General features: G+C 40.0%; 1 protein-coding gene and 1 long non-coding RNA gene across 7 annotated transcripts in view; one reads left to right on the top strand and one right to left on the bottom strand.

Annotated features, from left to right (window-relative positions):
* Positions 1-12,074, bottom strand: part of LOC120310745 — a 52,753-nt gene extending 40,679 nt beyond the window's left edge. The window contains exons 1-2 of one of the 3 annotated variants that reach the window (XR_005557450.1): positions 11,975-12,074; positions 10,850-10,960 (exon numbers count right to left, since the gene is read on the bottom strand). This is a non-coding gene — a long non-coding RNA (uncharacterized LOC120310745). The remainder of the gene's footprint in view (positions 1-10,849; positions 10,961-11,974) is intronic. The other 2 variants (XR_005557448.1, XR_005557449.1) reach the window with 2 other exon arrangements.
* Positions 12,075-12,132: 58 nt separating this feature from the next.
* The window catches only part of TMEM170B (transmembrane protein 170B), a 70,012-nt gene continuing 60,870 nt past the window's right edge, over positions 12,133-21,274 (top strand). For 3 of the 4 annotated variants that reach the window (XR_005557446.1, XR_005557445.1, XR_005557444.1), the window contains exon 1: positions 12,133-12,757. Coding sequence is in view for 1 of the 4 variants with exons in the window: in XM_039349492.1 (XP_039205426.1) it covers positions 12,487-12,757 (271 nt within the window). In the remaining 3 variants the exon portion in view is untranslated. The remainder of the gene's footprint in view (positions 12,758-21,274) is intronic. The other variant, XM_039349492.1, reaches the window with a different exon arrangement.

The following is a 21,274-nucleotide window of genomic DNA, read 5'->3' as shown; positions in this document are numbered from 1 at the left end:
CACTGCGATTGCCATCCACAATAATTGCATTCAAATATTGGACAAAGTCATAATATGGGTGGTGTACAAATCTATGCTTTGAGTTTTAGAACAAGTAAACCATAGCTTAGTCAATTAATCATAGTAAAAGTTATTATGAGTTAGAATGATGCCTTTCAGCTTTACTTATATTATCTCATGTTCCCCAAGTCTCTCAATGCAACCTGAGCTATTAATAAAAATGTTGTGGATTTTTTTCCTGAGTTATACTTGAAGTATTAGTGACTCATATTATATACCCACCTCACTGGGTTACTGTTGTGAGGCAAATAGGAAGAAGTAATAAAGATGGGATATAAATAAAATATGGCATAGTAATTGGAATAGTAAGTTCTCTGCACAAGCCTTTCTATATGAATTTCTAATGTACTACGTTTAATTCATTTTCCACAATAAAGACACCATATGAATATTGAAGGCTTATACATTTATCAGATTAGGCTCTGTTCAATATACCAGTGGCAACTGTCATTAAACGCTACTGAGTGTTCACAGAGTTTTGTTATACTAAACCTCTCCATGGTAATGTAATTCATCTAAAGTCCAAACATGCTTGATCTAAACTATTAAACATGGTGTTAAAAAGTCTGCTGCTTTGTTTTAAGGAAGGGATGTTCTTGTAATTCAGAGAAATCTAATCTCCCTGAAGCATCCCACCTGAGTTTGTAGCTGACATCACATTTGAGCATTAACAGATTCATATGAACTAGGCATGATTAGAACTATGTAAATTTTGCCGTGCTTTTTGGAGACCAGTTAGAGGAAAGGCCACTGGAGATTAGAAGTGCAATTCTATACATGTTTATTCAGAAGTAAGACTCATTAGGTTTCGTGAGATTTATTTTCAGAGGAATGCTTTGCAGAGATGGGCAGGATGATGCCTCCAGATGTTTTGAATTATGATTTCCACAGTCCTTTTCCACTAGCCATACTTGCTGGGGCAGATGGAAGCTGAAATCCTAAGCACTTTGGGCATGGATTATAGTTTAGAAGCATAGCAGTCTTGTTCTTGCAACTGTATTGGTCATTGCACATTTATATGCATGTATGGTACAAAGGAAGGGCAGCAGTGATGGCTTTCCAAATGGAAAAGGGCACGATTCATTGTTAATATTTTTCTGGTCTTCCTATCCAATGCTTTTAATTCTGCTTCAGCCCACTATTCTAGCTGTGTATCTAATGACTGGAGTTGCCCATGTGTTAAGAGCTTTGATAGTATTCCTCCACTGAGTTTCGATTTTCACAATCTTCTCTACTCTCATGATATATTCCCGTCTAACTTCTTGACTTCAGTGCTTCATGAGGTCAGCCTGAGGAAGATTTGTAGTGATCATCTTCATCCAGATTTCCATACAGCATCTTAATTCCTTCGGTTTTCACTATTTTCCCCCTCTTGATGATGAAGGGAGCACCTTTGTCCAATCCAAACTCCATTGCAATACCTTGGTCTTATTTATGGACAGTGTTGAGCAACAATTCTATTTCAGATGGTGTTTTTCCATACAGTTCCAAATTGTCCATATAAAGGAGGTGGGATAGCCTGGAAGATGTTTTTGATGTTTGATAGCCACAGCCTGACTTGTTCAGTATTGTTGACAGAGGAATTAATGCAATAATAAACAGTAGTGGTGAGAATGAGTCTCCTTGAAAGATTCTTTTCTTGTTATTAACCTCTCCCAGTCTATCCCCACTGACCAGTAACTGTGGTCTTCCATTGTGCCATTGATCTTTCCACAAAGATGTTTCTACTGATTAAAACTGGTATGCCCATCTGTTGTCCACTGTCTATCCAGAATTCTACTTTGCTTTGACCCTTCACATGACATACATTAAAAAGTGGGGTGAGGTTTTGATTGCACAGCTATGACTGCCTCCTTGACTTTTTTGATCTCCCTCCACAGTCATTTCAATTTTGTGGTGAAATAGTGCAAATTAGTCTTGCAGGCTTATTTGGAGTGATCCTTTTAGACTAAGTGAGTTTTCATAACTGCTACAATTGTTATATTATTTCCGTCAAACTCTACAAATCTCAAGTACACACCCTCAAACTAATGTTGAAAAATCAGCTTTGCTGCCCAACAAACAGCACTGGGCAAAATTCTTATCCTCTGATAGTAATGATGGGGAAGGGGAATCCAAATAGCCAAATAAGGACATTGGTTTCTACTTCATGAATGGAGCCTGTGGAAAATCAGTAATTTCCTTCTCAGCTGCTGGGAGCATTTGGTGCCAGGCAGGGCTGCTTGTCAGTGGCTTAAATCAACAACATAAACAAACATTTTAACAAGGACTGCCAAATTAAGCCTCTCCCCCACATCCCCTTAAATCACTTAATGGGAGAAGACAAAGGCCCGGAAGATTAGATCACACCTTCAAGGAAGGACAGAAATTATAAGGAAGGAGAAGAATTTGAGAGCATGTTAAAGCTGCTTTAAAAATGCCAGGAATGTAAATTAAAACCATACAGGGGTCTGCAATCAATAAAATATGTTAAGCACAGTTCCAAAAGGTTTTGTCCTATCAGTAAATTAAACCCCAGGCAAGAGCAGCAAAAATGGTGAGGCATTCAGCAAAAAGAAAAAGATGGGGGCAGCAACAATGGGAGAATTAAACTTTAATACTTCTCATATCAAGAAAAGGAAATAGCAAGACAAAATGTGATCTCAAAAGCTGAGGAGCTATTGATGATCTATTGATCCTTGAAGTGAAAACAGTCATGAAAACTATTTTAAAAAAATCTGCTGTGGTAAATATATGCAAAGCAGAATAAAATAAGATCGTTCAAATCACATTGTGTGGATTCAGTAGAAAGATCTCTGTGGATATCCAGCCTAATGTGATATTGCTCATTTTTTAATTATTGAAATTAATGAGACTTATCTCATTAATAAAACACAACGGCAGTCAGATAAAAGGGCTGCTAGATCTGGGCTACAAAACTCTGCTTGACCACAAGAGGGCAGCAAAGATAGATGGAAAAAGCTTTGTCCACCTCTTCCAGATTTTGCAGTCTAGATCAGTGGTTCTCAACCTTTTTAATGCCACAACCCCCAACCGGTCGTAAGTCGAGGACTACTCAACCGGTCGTAAGTCGAGGACTACTCAACTGGTGCAGCACCGTTTGCAGAATGGGACTTTTGGCGGGCTCAGCAGGGCAGAGACAGCCTGGACAATTCCTATTGGCTTTTGAAAGCCAATAGAATTAGACTCTATTCAAGAGAGTCTATTCTATTGGCTTTCAAAAGCCAATAGAATAAAAGGGAGTAGCACAGCTAAGGAAAAGGGGAAAAAATGGCGGACTGCATTGTTTGGCGACCCCCGTGAAATGGTCGTTCGACCCCAAATGGGGTCCCGACCCACAGGTTGAGAACCACTGGTCTAGATCTAGTAGCCCTGAAAAGCTATCAGCTAGTTTGTGTTCATCCTCCTAGATGTAACCTGAAAGCACAGCACCCTACATATAGCTCATTCAATTAACCAGTGGAACAGCTTGCCTTCAGACATTGTGGGCGCTCCATCACTGGAGGTTTTTAAGAGACTAGACCAGTGATGGAGAACCTTTTAGAGACCGAGTGCCCAAACTGCAACCCAAAACCCACTTATGTATCGTTGGGTGCCGGGTGGGCATGGCCCATTGGGTGGGTGTGGCCCATTGCATGGGCGTGGCTAATTGGGTGGGTATGGTGGTAATGGCAGACTGGGTGGGACTAAAAAGTTCAATCAATTCCAACTTTGCGAGATCTTTTTTTTCCCCGCGAGAAGTTGAAATTGATTGATCCTTTTTTTTTTGCACACGGTGGAGGCCTAAAGCGAAAAGGTTTTATAAAACCCAGCTGAAGGCCTAGGAGTGGGGCAATAGCACGTGTGCCCACAGAGAGGGCTCTGCATGCCACCTGTGGCATGCGTGCCATAGGTTCGCCACCATAGAACTAGATAGTCACTTTTCTGAAATGGTATAGGTTCTCGTGCTTGAGCAGGGGGCTGGACTAGAAGATTTCCAAGGTTCTGTTCTGTTCTGTTCTGTTCTGTTGGAAGCTGAGCACTAGTCTCAGGATAGAGATGTCAGTTCTATCAATAACAAACAATCATCTAACTCAGCAACCCCCAATCTTTTGGGCACTGGGGACCAGTTCTGTCGAGAGAGTTTTTTTCCGTGGATCGGAGGGGATGTGGTTTTGCATGCGTGGATGGGGGGCTTAGCTTATTTCCATGGCCTGGTTTCTGGCATGCCACAACCAGGTGCTGGTCCACAGTGTAGGGGTTGGGGACCCCTGATCTAACTCCAACACTGAAAAGTACAAGGCAAAAAGTCTGATAAGGCATGGGAAAAATGAAAAAGGAACTGGTGAAATAAAATTACAAGAGGTATAAGAAGGGACCACACTGTAATACCGTCACATACTGATAGAAAATAAATTGCTTTTTATAGTGGGAACATCCATCTAGGCCAGCGGGCCACGGAAAAGGCTGGCCAGTGCGTGCACACGTGGGCACGCATTCCCTCCACACTCACTCTAGGCTAGCAGCCGTTTGCGCATGCGCACGGGCGTCAACAGGGCTGCTAGCATGGGGTGGGTATTGTGGGCTATTTGCGCATGAGTGAAACAGACTGCTAGCTCCGGCATGGGTTGCGCAGTCATTCGCGCATGCATGAAGCTGCTAGCCACCACAGGAGGTGCATGGCTGTTCGCGCATGTGCATGGTGCCAGTGCATGCCACATGCATGAACGGGATTGCTGGTCGCAGCAATTTGGAAGCTACTCTCTTTCCCTCCAGTCCACGAGCCCAGAAAAGTTGGAGACCTCTGATCTCGGCAATAAAGCAATAACAATTGAGTGGCAAGTCTGGAAAGCTAAGCCCAGAGGAGTCTGACATTAAAGTCTTGGCAAAAATAGTCCCCCCTCCCCAAATCAGCCTTAATGAATTTTAAAATGAACTTTAGGCCACTAGGAATGGAGGAGGTGTATCAAGTGACATAGAGATGTCCACAGAATGAAGTCAAAAATTTTGAAACTTTTGTTTTACTACCAATGTCTAGTAATGCAATTACAGGTAGTCCTTGACTTACGACCACAATTGAGTTTCTCTTGCTAAGTGAAACATTTATTAAGTTCTGCCCCATTTTATGACCTTTCTTCCCACAGTTCTTAACTGAATCACTGCAGATGTTAAGTCAGTAACATGGTTGTTAAGTGAATCTGGCTTCCCCATTGACTTTGCTTGCCAGAAGGCCGCAAAAGGTGATCACAGGACCCTTCAACCATCGTAAATACGAGTCAGTTGCCAGCATCCAAATTTTGATCAGCTGACCATGGCGATGCTGCAATGGTCCTACGTTTGAAAAATGGTCAAAACCAGTCACTTTTTTCAGTGCTGTTGTAACTTTGAACAGTCACAAAATGAGCTGTTGTAAGTCGAGGAACAACTATATTGATGCCGAGTTGCACGCAAACCACAACTCCTGGGTTTTCCACCCTTCTTAGTTTGCACTAAGTGATCTGTGAGTTTTAATCTAATAGTACCTGGAAGCTCCATCTCCATCCGTGCAAATCTTAATTCCATTTGCCTCAACTTGATGTCTGCCTGTTGCCATCACAATCAAATGCCTCCAGATATGTGGAAGCTGAGGTTACAGCTCCCAGAATACATCTGGAGGCGACTACACTTTCCTATCTCAGAAAACTGGAGATTGGGCTCCTCAGATATTGAGTGGCAAAGAATGGAGCAACCTTTAGCTGCTCTGATCCCTGTCTCTTTGAGGGAGAAGAAAATTTGTCCATTAATCATCCGGCATATTCGGAATACAGCTATGTAGCAGCAGGGAATGGGAAAAGAATTCCTTGTGCAAATAACTCTGAGCACATTTTGCCTTATCTCTGGGTCTTGACCCCACAGCCTGTCAAAGGTTAGGCTTGGGTAAAAGATCCCCCCCCCAATTCCATTTCTTTAGCTTCAGTCTCAGGACCCTTCTTTCAGTCAAGGTTTAATTGCATCCTTATAGAAAATTAATATTACTATATTAATATGATTAGCACAATTGTAAAAAGGACAAGAAAAAAAAAGATTCCTAATCCTTGGAGCAAAGCCTTGCCTGATTGAAAAATGGAAAAAAAAAGTGTGGAAAAGTGACATTTTTTTCCATATAATGATTACCAGAAGAAGGATTCTGTTTGGGAGTCATGAAAGTGAGCTGTATTTACAAGAAAATTGCTCAGTATAAACCAGAGCATTGGTATGTAGCTTTCATTGGATGTAAAACTCTGCCATCTGCTGGTACGTTTTGGTAGTGCTCATCAAAGTAAGAAATCCACATCAACAGATTCCTATTTCTTCCTCATCTTGTGCAGCTTAAACAGCTTGTATGCATATGTGCGTAATATAATAAATATATAATATAATTGTGTTCCTTATTTTCCTGTTAATAATTATTTTGAACATTGGTGCTTGCTGCGGAGGAGTGCAGTGATCCTCATTCCACCTCTAGCCATATAATGAAACTTGGACCTTAAATTGGAACTCCTTTAGGGAAGCCAATCAGAGGGTTAAAACATATCAAAATAATATTTCAGCACTAACCAGGCAAAACCACATAAATGGCAAATAATCTAATTTTATCAATTTGGATCACTACAATGGTTTGAAACAAGCCCAAATATAGTTTTCTCCAATTTGATTCCCTACTAAATATTTGCTCTAAAATGCCCATTATTCTCATTCAGCATGCCCAGTCACCATGGCTTAAAATGTCATGGGAGCTTGACACACACACACACACACACACACACACAAAAATAACCACAGATGCTTCCCTGGCTGTGAATGTAAGAGAAGTTGGAGACAGAATTAGGAGAAACACTGAATGCCCTGGGTTAGCTGAATAGGACTCTCCTTGAGTCAAGCTATTCTTCAAAGCGCCTGAAGGCAGGACAAGAAGCAATGTATGGAAACTGACCAAGGAGAGAAGCAACCTAGAACTAAGGAGAAATTTCCTGACAGAACAATTAACCAGTGGAACAACCTGCCTCCAGAACCGGTAAGTGCTCCAACACTGGAAGTTTTTAAGAAGAGACTGGACAGCCATTTGTCTGAAATGGAATAGGGTTTTCTGCCTGAGCAGGGGGTTGGCCTAGAAGACCTCCAAGGTCCCTTCCAACTTTTTATTATTATTATTGTTGTTGTTGTTGTTAAACTTGATATGTTGATGTGTGACCAATGGCTGTTTCTGCCTTGGTGTTTCCAATATAATACATTTACATATAGGCAGTTCTTGGCCTACAACCAAAACTGAGCCCGGAATTTGGTTGAAAGTCATGCTGGTTCTTAAGCAGGTTTCCACATGACCATGCCTGATTTTATGGCCTCATTTACTGTGGTTGTTAAACAAATCCATTGTCTTCAATGGGCATTTTCTGCCTGAAAACAGAAGTAAATGCCAGTTTCATAAACTGCAATCAGATGACCACAGGACATTGCAAATGGACATAAATGTGGGTCAACTGCCAAGCAATGAAAATGAGATCAGGTGGGGTGGCTGTCAGAACTTTGAACCTGAGCTGTAAGTAGCCCTGGGGAGATCTATCATAACTTCAAATAGTCATAGGTCGAGGACTACTTGTATCTGAAAATGAATCGCCACAGTTGTGTTGATACCAATACTTGCTAGTTAATTAAAGACTTGGTTGAAAAACTCAAGCAAAACCTGAGTTTATTCAGCAGTCCAGTTAAGCATGTTAAACAAACAGTTTATATCAGGCATGTCCAACCTGCAGCCCATGGGCTGCATGCAGTCCTGAACAGACAGTAATGCAGCCCCACAAGATCAAAAAGTTTAAACATTATTATGTGATTTATTTAATTAACTATGTTTTATAAACAGAACTATCTCATCTAAATGAGAACCTTTGTCCCATCTGGGCAGGTTCTTTGAGATGAGATGAGAGCTTTGACGTTTCAAAAATAAAAATAACAGCTCAGGGAATTACTTTTGTTATAGTGATTATTGCAGTGTACAATGCAGTTGTGTGAATTTTGTGTGAATTTTTAACGTAACCAGAAGCCATCAAATGCACTTAGCTGAGACTTTTTACAACAATCAGGAAATATCTTTGTGTAAATAAATTCTGAAGAGTGTTCACGTTATAATTTCCAAATGCCATTAGCATCATATCTGGAGAGCATCAGAGTATGAAAATGTGTAAGAACAATCCTTCCTCTTCCATTAGGCACAATTCTATTCCCTGTAGCAATACTCAAAGTATTTGTGAAACAGAATAGTCTGTACATAAAATACATGAGCCAAATATTCATATTTTATGAATATTTCAGTAAGTTCTGTTCCAGAACAGAAATCTTTTTAAAAGAATCTTTCTTTAACCGAGTATATAATGTACCTTCAATGAAAAGCAAAGTGTGATGCAACATTTTTGTTACAGTCAAAACATTTTAATAACCTATTCCCAATTCTAATAATTAATGCAATTTACCTTCTCCCTGCTTTTGGTTTGGGAATTCTTTGTTTATTTGTGCCTCGCTGGGACCATTAGCTACATAGTTCTGCCTTTCACAAACTCCTGATTAGAGACTACCTTCAACTTACAACCATAATTGTAAGTGACTGTCATAAGTTAGTACAGTTGTAAAGTGAAATGTGATGTGACTGCATGAAGTTGTAATGGGAAATTCTTGCCTTCACAGTTGCAGTATTTAACCAAGAATCATCATTAAGTAGCTATTCACCCCAATCCAAGCCATTCTGAGCATGGCCTTTCCCAGTCAGGTAAGGGACGGTCTACAACTCCCCCCATCTGCCTATTGCAGTGATGGCAAATCTTTTAGAGACCGAGTGCCCAAAACCCGCCCCCCACCCAGTCCCTGCTCTGCCCTGCCCACTGGGCCACCTACCTCCACAGCCTGCCACAGATCACCCAGACAGCGCAGCAGCGCCATGGCGGCCACATCCTCCACCCATGCCCCACAGCATCATCTGCGCATGACAGGGCACAAGGGCAGAGTCTTGTCCCCACTGCCTGGCTACCATGTCCTTGGCTGCGCTGCTTCACGTGGGCCGCGCCCAGGGCTGACTCTCCTCCGGGGGGCTGCTGGTGAGGAGGGGACTGTGGGAGGAGGCGGGGATGAGGAGATAGTGCGTGTGCCCACAGAGAGGGCTCTGAGTTCCGCCTTTGGCACCCGTGCCATAGGTTCGCTACCACTGGCCTATTGCCTCCCAATCTTTGCCCTTTGGCTACTCCACATCCTGCCTTGTGAGGCAACAAGCAGCCCTGGAACCATATGGTTCTGGGGCCGCTTGCCACACCCTGGAAAGCTTCAACCACCTCTGTAAGCATCAACATATCAACCTTTCATGTTTTACACCCAATTGCCACAACCAGAAGTGCTTTGATGCCTTTTTGCTCTTTCCTTTTCAAGCCCATTGTCACTATGTTACCCCAGGTACTTCAACTTCTCCAGTTTCCTACACGTGGCTCCACGAAGATGGCACCAAGCCACAGCACCCACGAAGCCCCAGAAAACATTCATTTGCTTAGCTACCTTCTCTCCCAAGTTGGTTGCCCATACCAACTTTTCACGTTTTGTGCCCAGCCACCATGGCCAAAGCAGAAGCACCCCACTGCTTTGCTTTGTTTCAAGACAGCCTCTTCATTGAACGTTGACTACAGTTGTCTCCCTGACCACTGTGCTGCTTTTGGAATGCTGTGCTGTCTTCATAATGCCATCTTGTAATCCACAAGAGAGTGACTTAATTTCCCTAGCAACACAGCCATTTCACAGGCTCCAACTCCATGTTACCAGATCTTCAGGCCAGATGGTAGAGCTATGTTTTCAGGCCCTTTCAGAAGGCCAGCATGGTTGGATCCAATCTTTATCTCAGGGCAAATGAGGTTCCAAAAGATGGGTGCCACAGCAGAAAAGATCTCCTCCTGTGTCCTGTCAGATAGCATACCTTAGTGGATGGCCAACATGACCTTTCTGCTGTATCTGATAAGATGGGTAGGAGTGATTATGAAATCACATCTACCCATCCCACTGGCGATCTCTCACATATCCCAGCTCCATGCCATGTAAAACTTTACAGTTCATTTACCAGCACCATCAGTCAGACCTAGAAGCAAACTGGTAGTTTGGGAAAGAGAAGTGTAATGTGTGGTGATCTAGATGCATACATCACTGTCTGTACCACTGAATTTTGTACCAGTTGAAACTTCCGGACGTTCTTCAGGAGCAACTTCATGTAGAGCAAGTTACAGTAATACATATAGGAAATGAATGACTGCGTGTACGTCTATGAATCAACACAACATAGTTTATTTAGTAAACAAATTTATATAACCATCCAGCTCACACATAGGTGACTTCAGGAGTCTTATAATTGCACAATTATCCCCCTACCCACAATTTCCACTTGCTCATTACTCAGTCCCTCTATGCTTTGCAGAATGAATGTAAAAATGAATGTTGTAGTAAACCTGCTCTAGATTTCCTATAATGTTAAAAGAATTTTGGATACTTTGATATGAAAGGGTTTTAATGCTATGCATTGCTGGGCACAGAGTTGACACAAACTCAGCCTGGTACATGTTTTGTAACCATGGTTTATTTTGTTCAGATTTCATGCTAAGCCATAATACAATCTGGTTCAGTATGTTAGTATTCAGTCACTTCTTCAAATCAAAGGGGAAAACCTTTTCATAACTAGCTAATCTATACAGCTCTGGGGAGAGCAACATACTTACATATGGATTTCCCAAATAAAATATTACCAATACTGACCACACACATACAATGTACTTACCTGTGCTCAGGTTCCCTGTACACAAGGTATTGGATATCAAGTGTGGCATAATTCTGGTTCTCAAATTTGGCAGAATCATAACTTTGTAAAATGATAAATCCCGCCCCATCTCTATTAATAAAACAAGAATTAAACTGGAGTTAGAATTGAACAGTGAATAAACATGCCACTTCTAATAATACTAATAATAATTCTAATAATTACTATGTAATCTACACAGTGTAGGTCCTTCAATGTCAACAGTGCCACAATTTCCTATTTAAAATTTGATCTAGAAGTCTGAGGAGTAAAGCCCAGAGTGAATTCAACATCACTCCTACTTTGTCTGGATAATAAAATGTGAGTTCAGTCAAAACTTACTCTTACTTTGCCTGGCATCTCTGCAGCTGGCCTCAATGGCTACGTGGCAAACACAATTTTACAGTCCTTCCATTTTGTCTGCATAGGCCTGTTATTTTTAAAAAACAACATTGTGGCCTTCTTCTAAGATGCTTGCAATCTTCCTGGGGAAGGTAAGACTAAGAATTTGAAATCCTCTACAGAAGGCACGTTGTCGCATTACCCATGATTTCCCCAAGCATCTGCTAGCCTGCCTGCCTATATCTATTAATGACTCCATTTCCCTCAGTTTGTTAAATTCTCTATGGTGAACTAAAGAATTTTTGCTATTTGTTTAGGTGATGATCTGTTTAAGCAGAACCCCACATGAACTAAGGAGCCATATCAGACAACATGGAAACAAAGCAGTATTCAGGGGTTCTTGGTGCTCTCTGAGCTTGTTTTTTTTTTTTTTTTTTTTTTGGCAGACGTTTCATTATCCAAACTAGGTAACATCATCAGTAGCAATGAAACGTCTGCAAGAAAACAAGCAAGCTTAGAGAGCACCAGGGTCCCTAATTTCAAACCTGAGCTACAATTATTCTTTATTAAAGCAGTTTTGGCAAATTGTAAGAGACGCACATCGCTGTTTCCCTTAAATGGGAAAGACAGCAGACCGCATTTGGGCTCTTTCGCCCTGCTGAAATCTGCGGAAAGCTTGGGTTAACGACCCTGTCCTATCCTAAATTTTCCACCACCCCAGCAGCTCCCCCCCCCCCAGCTTCGCCTCGCGAACGAGCATCGCACCTTCCCTTACAACCAGCCATCGGGGGGGGAGGAGGGGGGCTGCTTGAGCGGCGTCTGTTTTATGGGTCGGTCGCGCGCGTGCGCTTATGCACGCGCCCGCCTCGCGTCGGGGGAGGTAACTGATTGGAGGTGGGGCCACGCGCGCAATCTTGCCAGGAGCAGCGGTTGGTCCGGTGGCTGGCCGGCCGTCGTGAAGGGGAGGCGGTTGCTCGCCGGCTGCGTCTCGCGGTCGTCTTCTCCACCTCCTCCTCCCCCCTTCCCTCGCGGTCGGCGCGAGCTACTGAGAGGGGGCCATGAGGAGGCGGCTTCGAAAGGAGGCGGTGATGGCCATTGCTGCCGCGGCTGCCCGGCGCCTACCTCCGCCTCCTTTTCCCTCCTCAGCCCCAGACCACCGGGCTCTGTGCGCTTGCCAGCCTTAGGTGGGCCGCGGCGCCCAGCACCAGCAGCGGTGGGAGGCGGAGAGCGAGCTAGCGCCCCCCGCCGCCACCTTGCTTGTCCAACTGCCGTCCTCGATGTCTCCCCCGCCGGGGGGAGCTCACCCCACCCGCGCCCCTTCGGCCCCTAGAGGCCCCGTGGGAGCCTGGCCTCAGCCTCCCGCTTCCCGAGGCTGCTGCCCAAACCAGGCACGACTCCCGAGGCGGCGGCCCAGCAGCGACAGAACCGGCCTGGTCGTCTCCCCCGCGGCGACCATGAAGGCGGAAGCGGGGGACCACATGATAAACTTGTCGGTCCAGCAGGTGCTGAGCCTATGGGCTCACGGTACATCGCTTCGGCATCTCACGGGTAAAGGCCGGGGAGGCGCGCTCAGTGGGTTTAGCGGGGGCGGGGGGGAGGTGGTAGAGGGTGATTGGTGGATAGCAGTGGGAAAGGGAGACGGGCTTCTTCTCAATTGTTGTGGATAGAGGGTAGACAATTTGGTGCTGTCCAGATGTTTTAGGATAAGTACCGCTGACAGTGCCAGGGGCTAAGTGGGATATGCAGCCTAAAAATGGGAGGGGAAGAGAAGCAGTCACTGCTGGGTTTACCCACATTTTAAATCCAACATGTAGTAGGTCTCAGGTTCCCCAAGGAAAAGGTGAGTAGAAGTGGCAGGCTGTACATTAATAGCTGATGCTAATTTCATAATTGTTGGTAGAAATATTTGTGTGGGTGATGTAGGATGATTTTTCTCTCTGACTTTGTCTTGAGTCAGTTAGTTTTCTAGAAACTAGAAGAACTAGGTGAAATTTTCAGGAGTGATGTACCATTGCATTCTTCCTTGATTAAGAGAGTGACTGGCCCAAGGTCACCCAACTATTCTCCATGCCTAGGGTAGAAGTTAGATTCCTGTTCCTAGTTCAGCATCTTAGCCGCTAAACCAAACTGGTTCTTAGTTGGGATGAGACAGTAGAATTTGTTATGGATCAAATAAATATTCTGTAGGAATATAGATGGAAAGTAAGATGCTTTAAGTCAATGCTGTGTTCAAGAAAAGGAATCTTACAGCTCAGATCTGTGGGATGTTTCTGATGCCTTTTCTATTACATAAAACTCTGACAATGAATATTGATTGTAGTTTGGTCTTACAATCTGTACTGTTTACTAAAATATCCAAGAGGAAAATTATTAGATATGTCTTTTGTACATTGGGATGTGAGATCTAATTTTCTGTTTCTTATAGAGCTAGTTAGTTGATAGGGCCTGTGGTATTCATAGCTGATCAACAAATAGGAGAAAATAATGAGAAAAAGAGCTTAAGATATGTGAGAGTTCCTAAAAAGGAAGACCAGAAAGTATCAATCAAACTATTTCAGTAAAGGGAAAAAAAATGGAAAACATCAAAAGAAGCCACTTTGGTTACACAAAAAGCATGATGAAAAGGGGACTATAAAAGCGTAACTATGTGAGAGGGGAGGTAATGAAAGAAAAGCATGTGCAGGTAGTCTAGAACTATAAATCTAATATCAGGAAGCTAAAGCTCAGAATTATATGAGATCATTAAAGGATACTAAGAACAATATTTAAGAGATACATTCAAATTACTAGAAATGTTGCTGAGACAAGGTGGCAAAATTCTAACAAGTAACAAAGAAAAGACAAAGTTTCCCAGTTCTTTAGTCCTCTCCAAGAAGAATATATGTATGTATGTATTCCGGTAGGAAGTGGCAAAAAGCAAAATAATGAACAGAGTTAAAGCTTGAGATTTGATAGAATCATGGTCAGGAACTATATACTTTGAATGTGTTTAAATCGCCAGAGCTACTTAAATCACATGCATATTGGACAATCATTGAATTGACCTGACTGGTGATTGGCAAGTATTGTCTCTATCTCCCAAATTGGGAAAGTGGCTAATCCAGGGAATTATTTATCATTCACTCTGATGTTGATACTTAAAAACATGTCTAAAGTTCTTTATTCTTTGCATACAGTTAAAACAAAAATGCATACTCTAGAAGCACGAAGAATATGTGAAAAGCTTGAATGATATATTGCTAATGATACACTTTTGTAATACAATATCAGGTTGCAGAACTATACTAAGTTCCTCTGTTTCATAGTAATTGTATTGAATATTATAATTAAAAAGATGAGAACCAGTACAAACTAAAAGAATAAAAATAACAAAAAGTATATGAAAGAAAAAAAAATATCCTTTATAACAAATATAAGTAACATTAGTGACATCACTTTCTCTTAAAATTTATCAAATATTCTGTTCTCTCATCTCTTTTCTAATGTCCTAGAATGTGATGACTTCTCATTTTTTCTTTTCTCACAATATTCTTCGAAACTGTAACAACTTTCTCTTGTAAATCCAGTATAAGAAAGTTATGCAGGTCAGTATTTTGGTTTAGTAAGACATCAACCATTTGTATATCCTGTATATGATCTCCTTCCATAGCATTCCCATAGCCCATCATTTTTAAACCCACTTTCAAATCACACTCAATCTTCTCATGAGGTTTCTTTCTCTTCCATATAATCTTCCAAACACAATCTGTCTATAATGACAGACATTTTTAAAATTAACTTCTGGTTCCATTGTTCATAAGAATATTTGCTTTGCTCTATATTAATAAATCAACTTTAGGTGCTTTTCTCAATTAATAGTAATCTTTAATTCTCTTTAATTCCTTCTGGTTCCCTCTAGTGCCCAATCTTCAAAATCCCATACTCTCCTGGTAGCTAACAAAGTGGGAGAGAACCCGTGGCTTAGAGGTTATAACATCTGCCTAACATGCAGATAGCCCAGGTTCGAATCTCAGAAGAGTAAGTTTGGCTGATGAGGGTTAAAAGAACCCGAAATAGCTATACCATTCTCTCTTTATTCTTTGTTAGCAAAACCTAAAACCTAATATATATATATATATATATATATATATATGTATGTAGGTCTTTGGTTGTTCGGGTTTTCTTCCGCGTAAAATTGGAAGTGTCTTGGCAACGTTTTGACGAAGTCTCATTCGTCATCTTCAGGCTGGTGTTTTCAGCTTCGTGCTTTGAGCAGCGAAAACCTCAGAAAATACCCGCGAAAACCTCAGAAAATATATATATATATATATATATATATATATATATATATATATATATATATATATATATTATATGTATGGAAGTCCATAATTAAAAAGCAGTTAAATCAATTAGGACCTAAGACAAGATCTAGGAGCTGTGTGCAAATGACAGCTCACCTATAAAGGCACTCTCCCACAGACCAGCATTAACCCTGACGATGTCAGAAGTATCTGACGAAAGCTTGGTGATCGGTGATGGTATTAAACTTTTATAGTTTATTATATTCCTGGTGTTCACGTTTTATTGGTAATTGATTATATATATATATATATATATATATATATATATATATATATATATATATATATATATATATTAAAAACAACAGCATTTTTCCATGAGAAGGATTCTTATTATTAATTCCAAAATCTTATTTCAAGTCCATTTGGGCTCTTGGTCCATTTATAACTTTCAAAAATCAATATTTTAATCACCCTATTGCTGTCTATTCCAAAATTAGCAAAGGTAGTACCAATAGTAATAGGCCCCTTGGGTGCAATCCCAAAACAATTAGAGCACTACTTGAACATCATTGGTATTGATAAATTTACTATCAGTCAGTTGGCAAAAGGCAGTTTTACTCGGCACAGTTTACATCCTGCGTCATATCTGTAACACCCTCAAACATCCCCATCTGCCTATCCCAGTTGGAGCACCACTTGAATGCCATTGAAATCACCATCAATCAGTCGCAAAAGGCAGTTTTACTTGGAACAGCTTAGATCCTGTGATGATACTTTTAACACCATGAAACAATAATATCTGCTTATTCCATGGAATGATTTGATAGGTGGATAAAAATGCCCAGTCCAATCTAAACATCTGACTGAGTGTGTGATGAACCATAGTGATAAACAACCATAATAATAAGAACAGTTGGAGCCACAAATAGACAAAGTAATAGAAAACGAAGCAACTAAAGTGCTCTAGGATTTTAGAATTCAGACAAGCAGTTGCCACATAACACCCCAGACCTAACAATTGTCAATAAGAAATACAAAAAAGTAAGTCTGGATAGTGGACATGGCAGTACCTGGAGACAGCAGAAGAGAAGAGAAAGAACTGGAGAAAATCACAAAATACAAGATCTGCAAATGAAAGTAGGATGACTATGACAAGAGAAAGCAAAGATAATACCAATCGTAATAGCCACCTTGGGTGCCATCCCAAAATATCTGGAGCACCCAGTGAACCATTGATACTGATAAAATCACCATCAGTCAATTGCCAAAGGCAGCTTTACTTGGAACAGCTTACATCCTACAATGATACCTTTAGCACAACATCTGCTTTTCCCAGGTCCTTGGAAAGGACTTGATAGAAGGATAAGAATGCCAAATCCAGTCAAAACATCTGGGTGATTGTGTGACAAACCATATTTTTAAGTTGTTAAACTTGTACGAAACTTCTTTCATTAAAGATTGAAGATAACTCATGCAGTGTAGTAAAACTTGCTTTTATGAAAGTACCTAATATTCAAAAAGTGATTAACAAGCAATTTCTACTTTTTAAAGCTACTGAGCCATGGTTTGGGCTAGGCTGCTTTATTTATTTTATTATTGTATTTTATTTTATTTTTATTTGCCTCCCATCTTACTATCCAAATTTGAATTTGACTAACATAATAACTGCCTGACATAGGACTTAGAAAATATTAATCAGGTAATCTAAACAGACCACTATTACAGTAATAGGGATCTCTCTAAGCATCAGAATAAAAAAAACAACTTGTTTCAGCTTTGTTTTTCAACATTTTGGCTATTGAAAAAGCAGAAAACAGTATAATATTTACCATTTGTCAGAATAGAATGGTGAAGAACAAGTATGGCTGAACTAATCTCTATTGTGGAGAGGGAATGGATGCCTTAATAGAATATGGGAATGCCATAAATATAAAATAATGTGATTTTAACAAAGCATTTAATAAATTAATTCCATTAGACTTGGCATTCTGATTACCAAATTGTTAATTGTGGGCTAGATGACAATTAAATAGATACTTAGCTGGTTCTGGGGTATTGTGCCCTTCGGGGGTTTTTTTTTTTGGTTTTTTTTTTGTAACGTTCTCAATCATTCTGAAGAGGCAGAAGAAATGCTGATCAGATTTTCAGATCAGACAAAATTGAGAAGAATAACTACTGTTTTAGAACACAGAAATCAAAATGTGATCCATTAGAGAAATAGACTGAAAATATCCAAATACAATATTTATAGTGCTAAGTACAAAAATTTTCATTTGGGAAATAAAAATCAGACACGTGCATAAAATTAGCTTGGTAATCATACTGTGGAAAAAGATCTTGAAATTGTTGTTGATTACCCTTTTGTTACCGTAATTCAATTTGCAATGTGGCTGCAGAGAGGCAAATGCAATTTTAAGTGCATCAGCAGAGATGTGTATCAACTGTATTGAAAATCCAGTTTTCAAATCATGGGAAGTAATATATTTGGTACTGGTACAGTACTGCTAGAATACTGTATCCCATTCTGTGCACCACTTAAGGAATTAGGAGAAATTGAAACATGTTCAGAGAAGAGCAAAAATAAGATTAGAAGACCAAAAATGATGTCTGGTCCAAAAAGGATTTGGAGCAACAAAGTGCAAGAAAGATAATAATGGATTTTAATTATAGGAAGTCAAATTCCAATCCAAGAAAAAACCTTAGATAAAAAGAGTAGTTTGAAATAAAACCAGTTAGCCAGATTGATAGTGGGCTTTCCTTCTCTGGATGTGAAAAGTCTTTGGGAGTAAATAACTAAAGTAAATGTGTTCAGCAAAGAGTGGAAAACATCTACCGTATATGGGATGTTTTGGATTTTTGCACTAAGCAAAAAGAGTTTAGTGATCTAAATGGCCCCTTCCAACTCTGTACTTTTATGAGATTTGGTTTCAATTAAACATTTATCACGTCTGTCAATGAGCTAGCAATCACTAATATTTTGATATAAAACATTTTAAATTATAGAAATACATCTAAAAAGCACCATTTTAGAAAATGCATATAATTTCTATTGTTTTACAGCATGTCTGTCTGATGGACTGAAATTTCATCAATAAATCTGCTTTTTCTGTAGAATGGTTAAAGTAAAACGTGGAGATTTAATTTTTCAATAAGTAATTTGATTTATTAATTTAATTAAATTATTGTTTTAATTAAATAAGTGACTTAATAATTAAATAATAGAAATGCTATCAAACTTTGGATTTACCTAAACAAAATTGTAAAGGAGTGTTTTGTAATGGATTCTGAATGGGAGGAAATGTGGAAGTGGAAAGAATTCTATGTGCATTGCTTTGTTTTTCCTAGCTGTTTTTCAATGAACTTTGCAATACTAATATATTTCTTAGGGTAACTATTTCACTTGCTACTCTGGCTCTCAGCAATAATATATTCTCAGCACTTTGCTCAGTGGGGGAGGAGGGGGGTCAGAATTTGACTGTTGCCATTAAAATCAGTCATGATGGATATGGCAAGACATAGTGGGTTTTTTTTCTTACATTCAGTCATGTCGAGTTCTCATAGACACTTGTCTGTGCATTTTTCTTGAGATATGATTTGTCATTGCCTCCTTCCTAGGGCTGAAAGAAAGTGAACAGCCCAAGGTCAACCAACTGGCTTTGTGCCTGAACCAGGTGTAGAACTTTCTAGCCTGGTGCCTGCATCACTACACTAAACTGAATCATACATTTCCTGATCAAATGGCCAAACTGAAATTGATTTTCTTCCATTGGTTTGCTAATTCATTTTTCATTGATAATCATTTTTTTGAGGTGGAGGAAGGCAATTTTGTATAAGCTGGTTTTAAATAATCATTGATTCCCTAAGTTACCATTCTTTTGCTAGCTACACTGTCTCAGTCAATGGGAGAATGTTTTTTTTTTTCCTGGTTATATACTTACATATTAATATGAATAAGGTTCAATATATAAATGATGGTAGTTCTTATATTATTGTGATAAATTCAGCTAATAAATTGGGAATACAATTGAGTATGCTTTTTATTCTAAAAACTCCATACATGAAATTATCTTTGTAGAGGAGTGTTAAGATGACAACATGTGTCCTCTATTTCTGATGCATAATTTATGTGACTATATTAAAGACAATTGGCAATATGTTTTGAGAAAATTCAGCAAATGGCATCCTGCATCCCTCGCTTGATACCACTTGTGTAGTTTCGTATATGTGTTTTTATGTCCTCAATCAATCAAATTTAGGAACATGTTCAAATTTAAAATTTTGAATATTTCCGACCATATGAAGACTTACTATTTTAAAATACTCGGCGTGTATTTTTCTCTTTTTGGAAATACATTTTTGCCTAGTATTATCAGATGTTACATCTAACATAAGTGTAAAGTGTGCAGTCCAGAAGCTGCATGGAGCCACAAACCTTCCCCATGAATGGGTGAAAGGGCTTAGCTTTTTCTTTTCTTTTTATCTTTTTAAAATACTTTGTGGAGGCTGTGAGACGGAAGGAAGCTTGCATAGGAGGGGCTACAAAATGTGAAGTCTTCCTGTAAGATTATGTATAGGGAAAACTACAACTGTAATAGATTGAAAAAGTATAGGGTTTTTTCCCCCCCTTGTCTCCCCCGCCTGGTGTTTCATACCACTAGTATTACTACTACTATTACTACTACTATTGTCATGTTGAGAGCACTGAAGCACTTCCAGGTTGAAAGGATTAGCCGTTGATATCACCATTGCCCAGAGGATGGCCAGTTGGAGAGCTCCTTTCATGTCCCTGTTAAGCTGCCCACAGACATGGTGTCCCATCTCTCTACTTGCAGATGCTTGCTTTTGAACTGCTGGGTCGGCAGGAGCTGGAGCAAGTGACGGGAGCTCACCCCGTCCTGCAGCAGCAACTGGATCTTGAATGTGAGCCTGTTGACCATCAGCCCAACATTCTAACCAGATGAGCCCTCTTGCTCCATGGTGTTTCATACAGAAGCCAAGCTTATGGAAGATGGAACTTCTTCCCTGCTCTGTATATTCATAACTGTTCTAGAAAAGAGAATCTTTTCCTGCTTTCAAGCTCTTCACAAATGGCAGATCTCCTACAAGTGATAAGCTAAGAACATATTATGTAAAGAGAGATGGAAAGTAAAAGCAGTCTACAGAAAAGGAAAAGAAATCTGTACAGTATCTAAAGGAGTAGGATCTCACATAAAAGCAGAAACCATCTGTTAATTGAAAACAGGCTACCATGAATAAATAGTTATAAAAATTATCTGGAGTATATGCTTAATTACGTATTAGAGAAGCATTAAATCTTTATCTTAAGAAAATTTGAGCACTGTCTTTGATTCCATGAAGCCTCACATAGAAACCTTTATGAGTTCTGTTCATCAGTTCTGCCTGTGTCAGATCCAACCAAAATGAATTTATGACATTTCAGGCTTCAAGGCATGCTTTTAACACCTTACACCTTTCTGCCCACTCTCACTTTTGGAATGAAGTTCTTGATATACTATGCAAAATCAGTGCCGCTGTGGAATTGATGGGTTATGTAGTCCTATCTGAAAGGCAATAGTATTTAGAATTAAATTTTACACACTTTACTGAGAAATAAATTCCATTTTGGCAATAGAACTTACTTTATTTCCACTGTTCATAATTGTCAGCTAAAACTAATTTTGATAGGCAGGCAGGCAGACAGACAGATAGATAGACCAACCGACCCCCAATACAATCTCTTGTCTCTGTGGCAAAACATGAAAATTTAAAAAGTTTATGG

Source organism: Crotalus tigris, unplaced genomic scaffold, assembly GCF_016545835.1.
Source record: "Crotalus tigris isolate CLP2741 ecotype Arizona unplaced genomic scaffold, ASM1654583v1 scf7180000017564.2150845, whole genome shotgun sequence".
NCBI classification, from domain to species: domain Eukaryota; kingdom Metazoa; phylum Chordata; class Lepidosauria; order Squamata; family Viperidae; genus Crotalus; species Crotalus tigris.
This window is presented reverse-complemented; position numbering and strand designations above follow the sequence as displayed.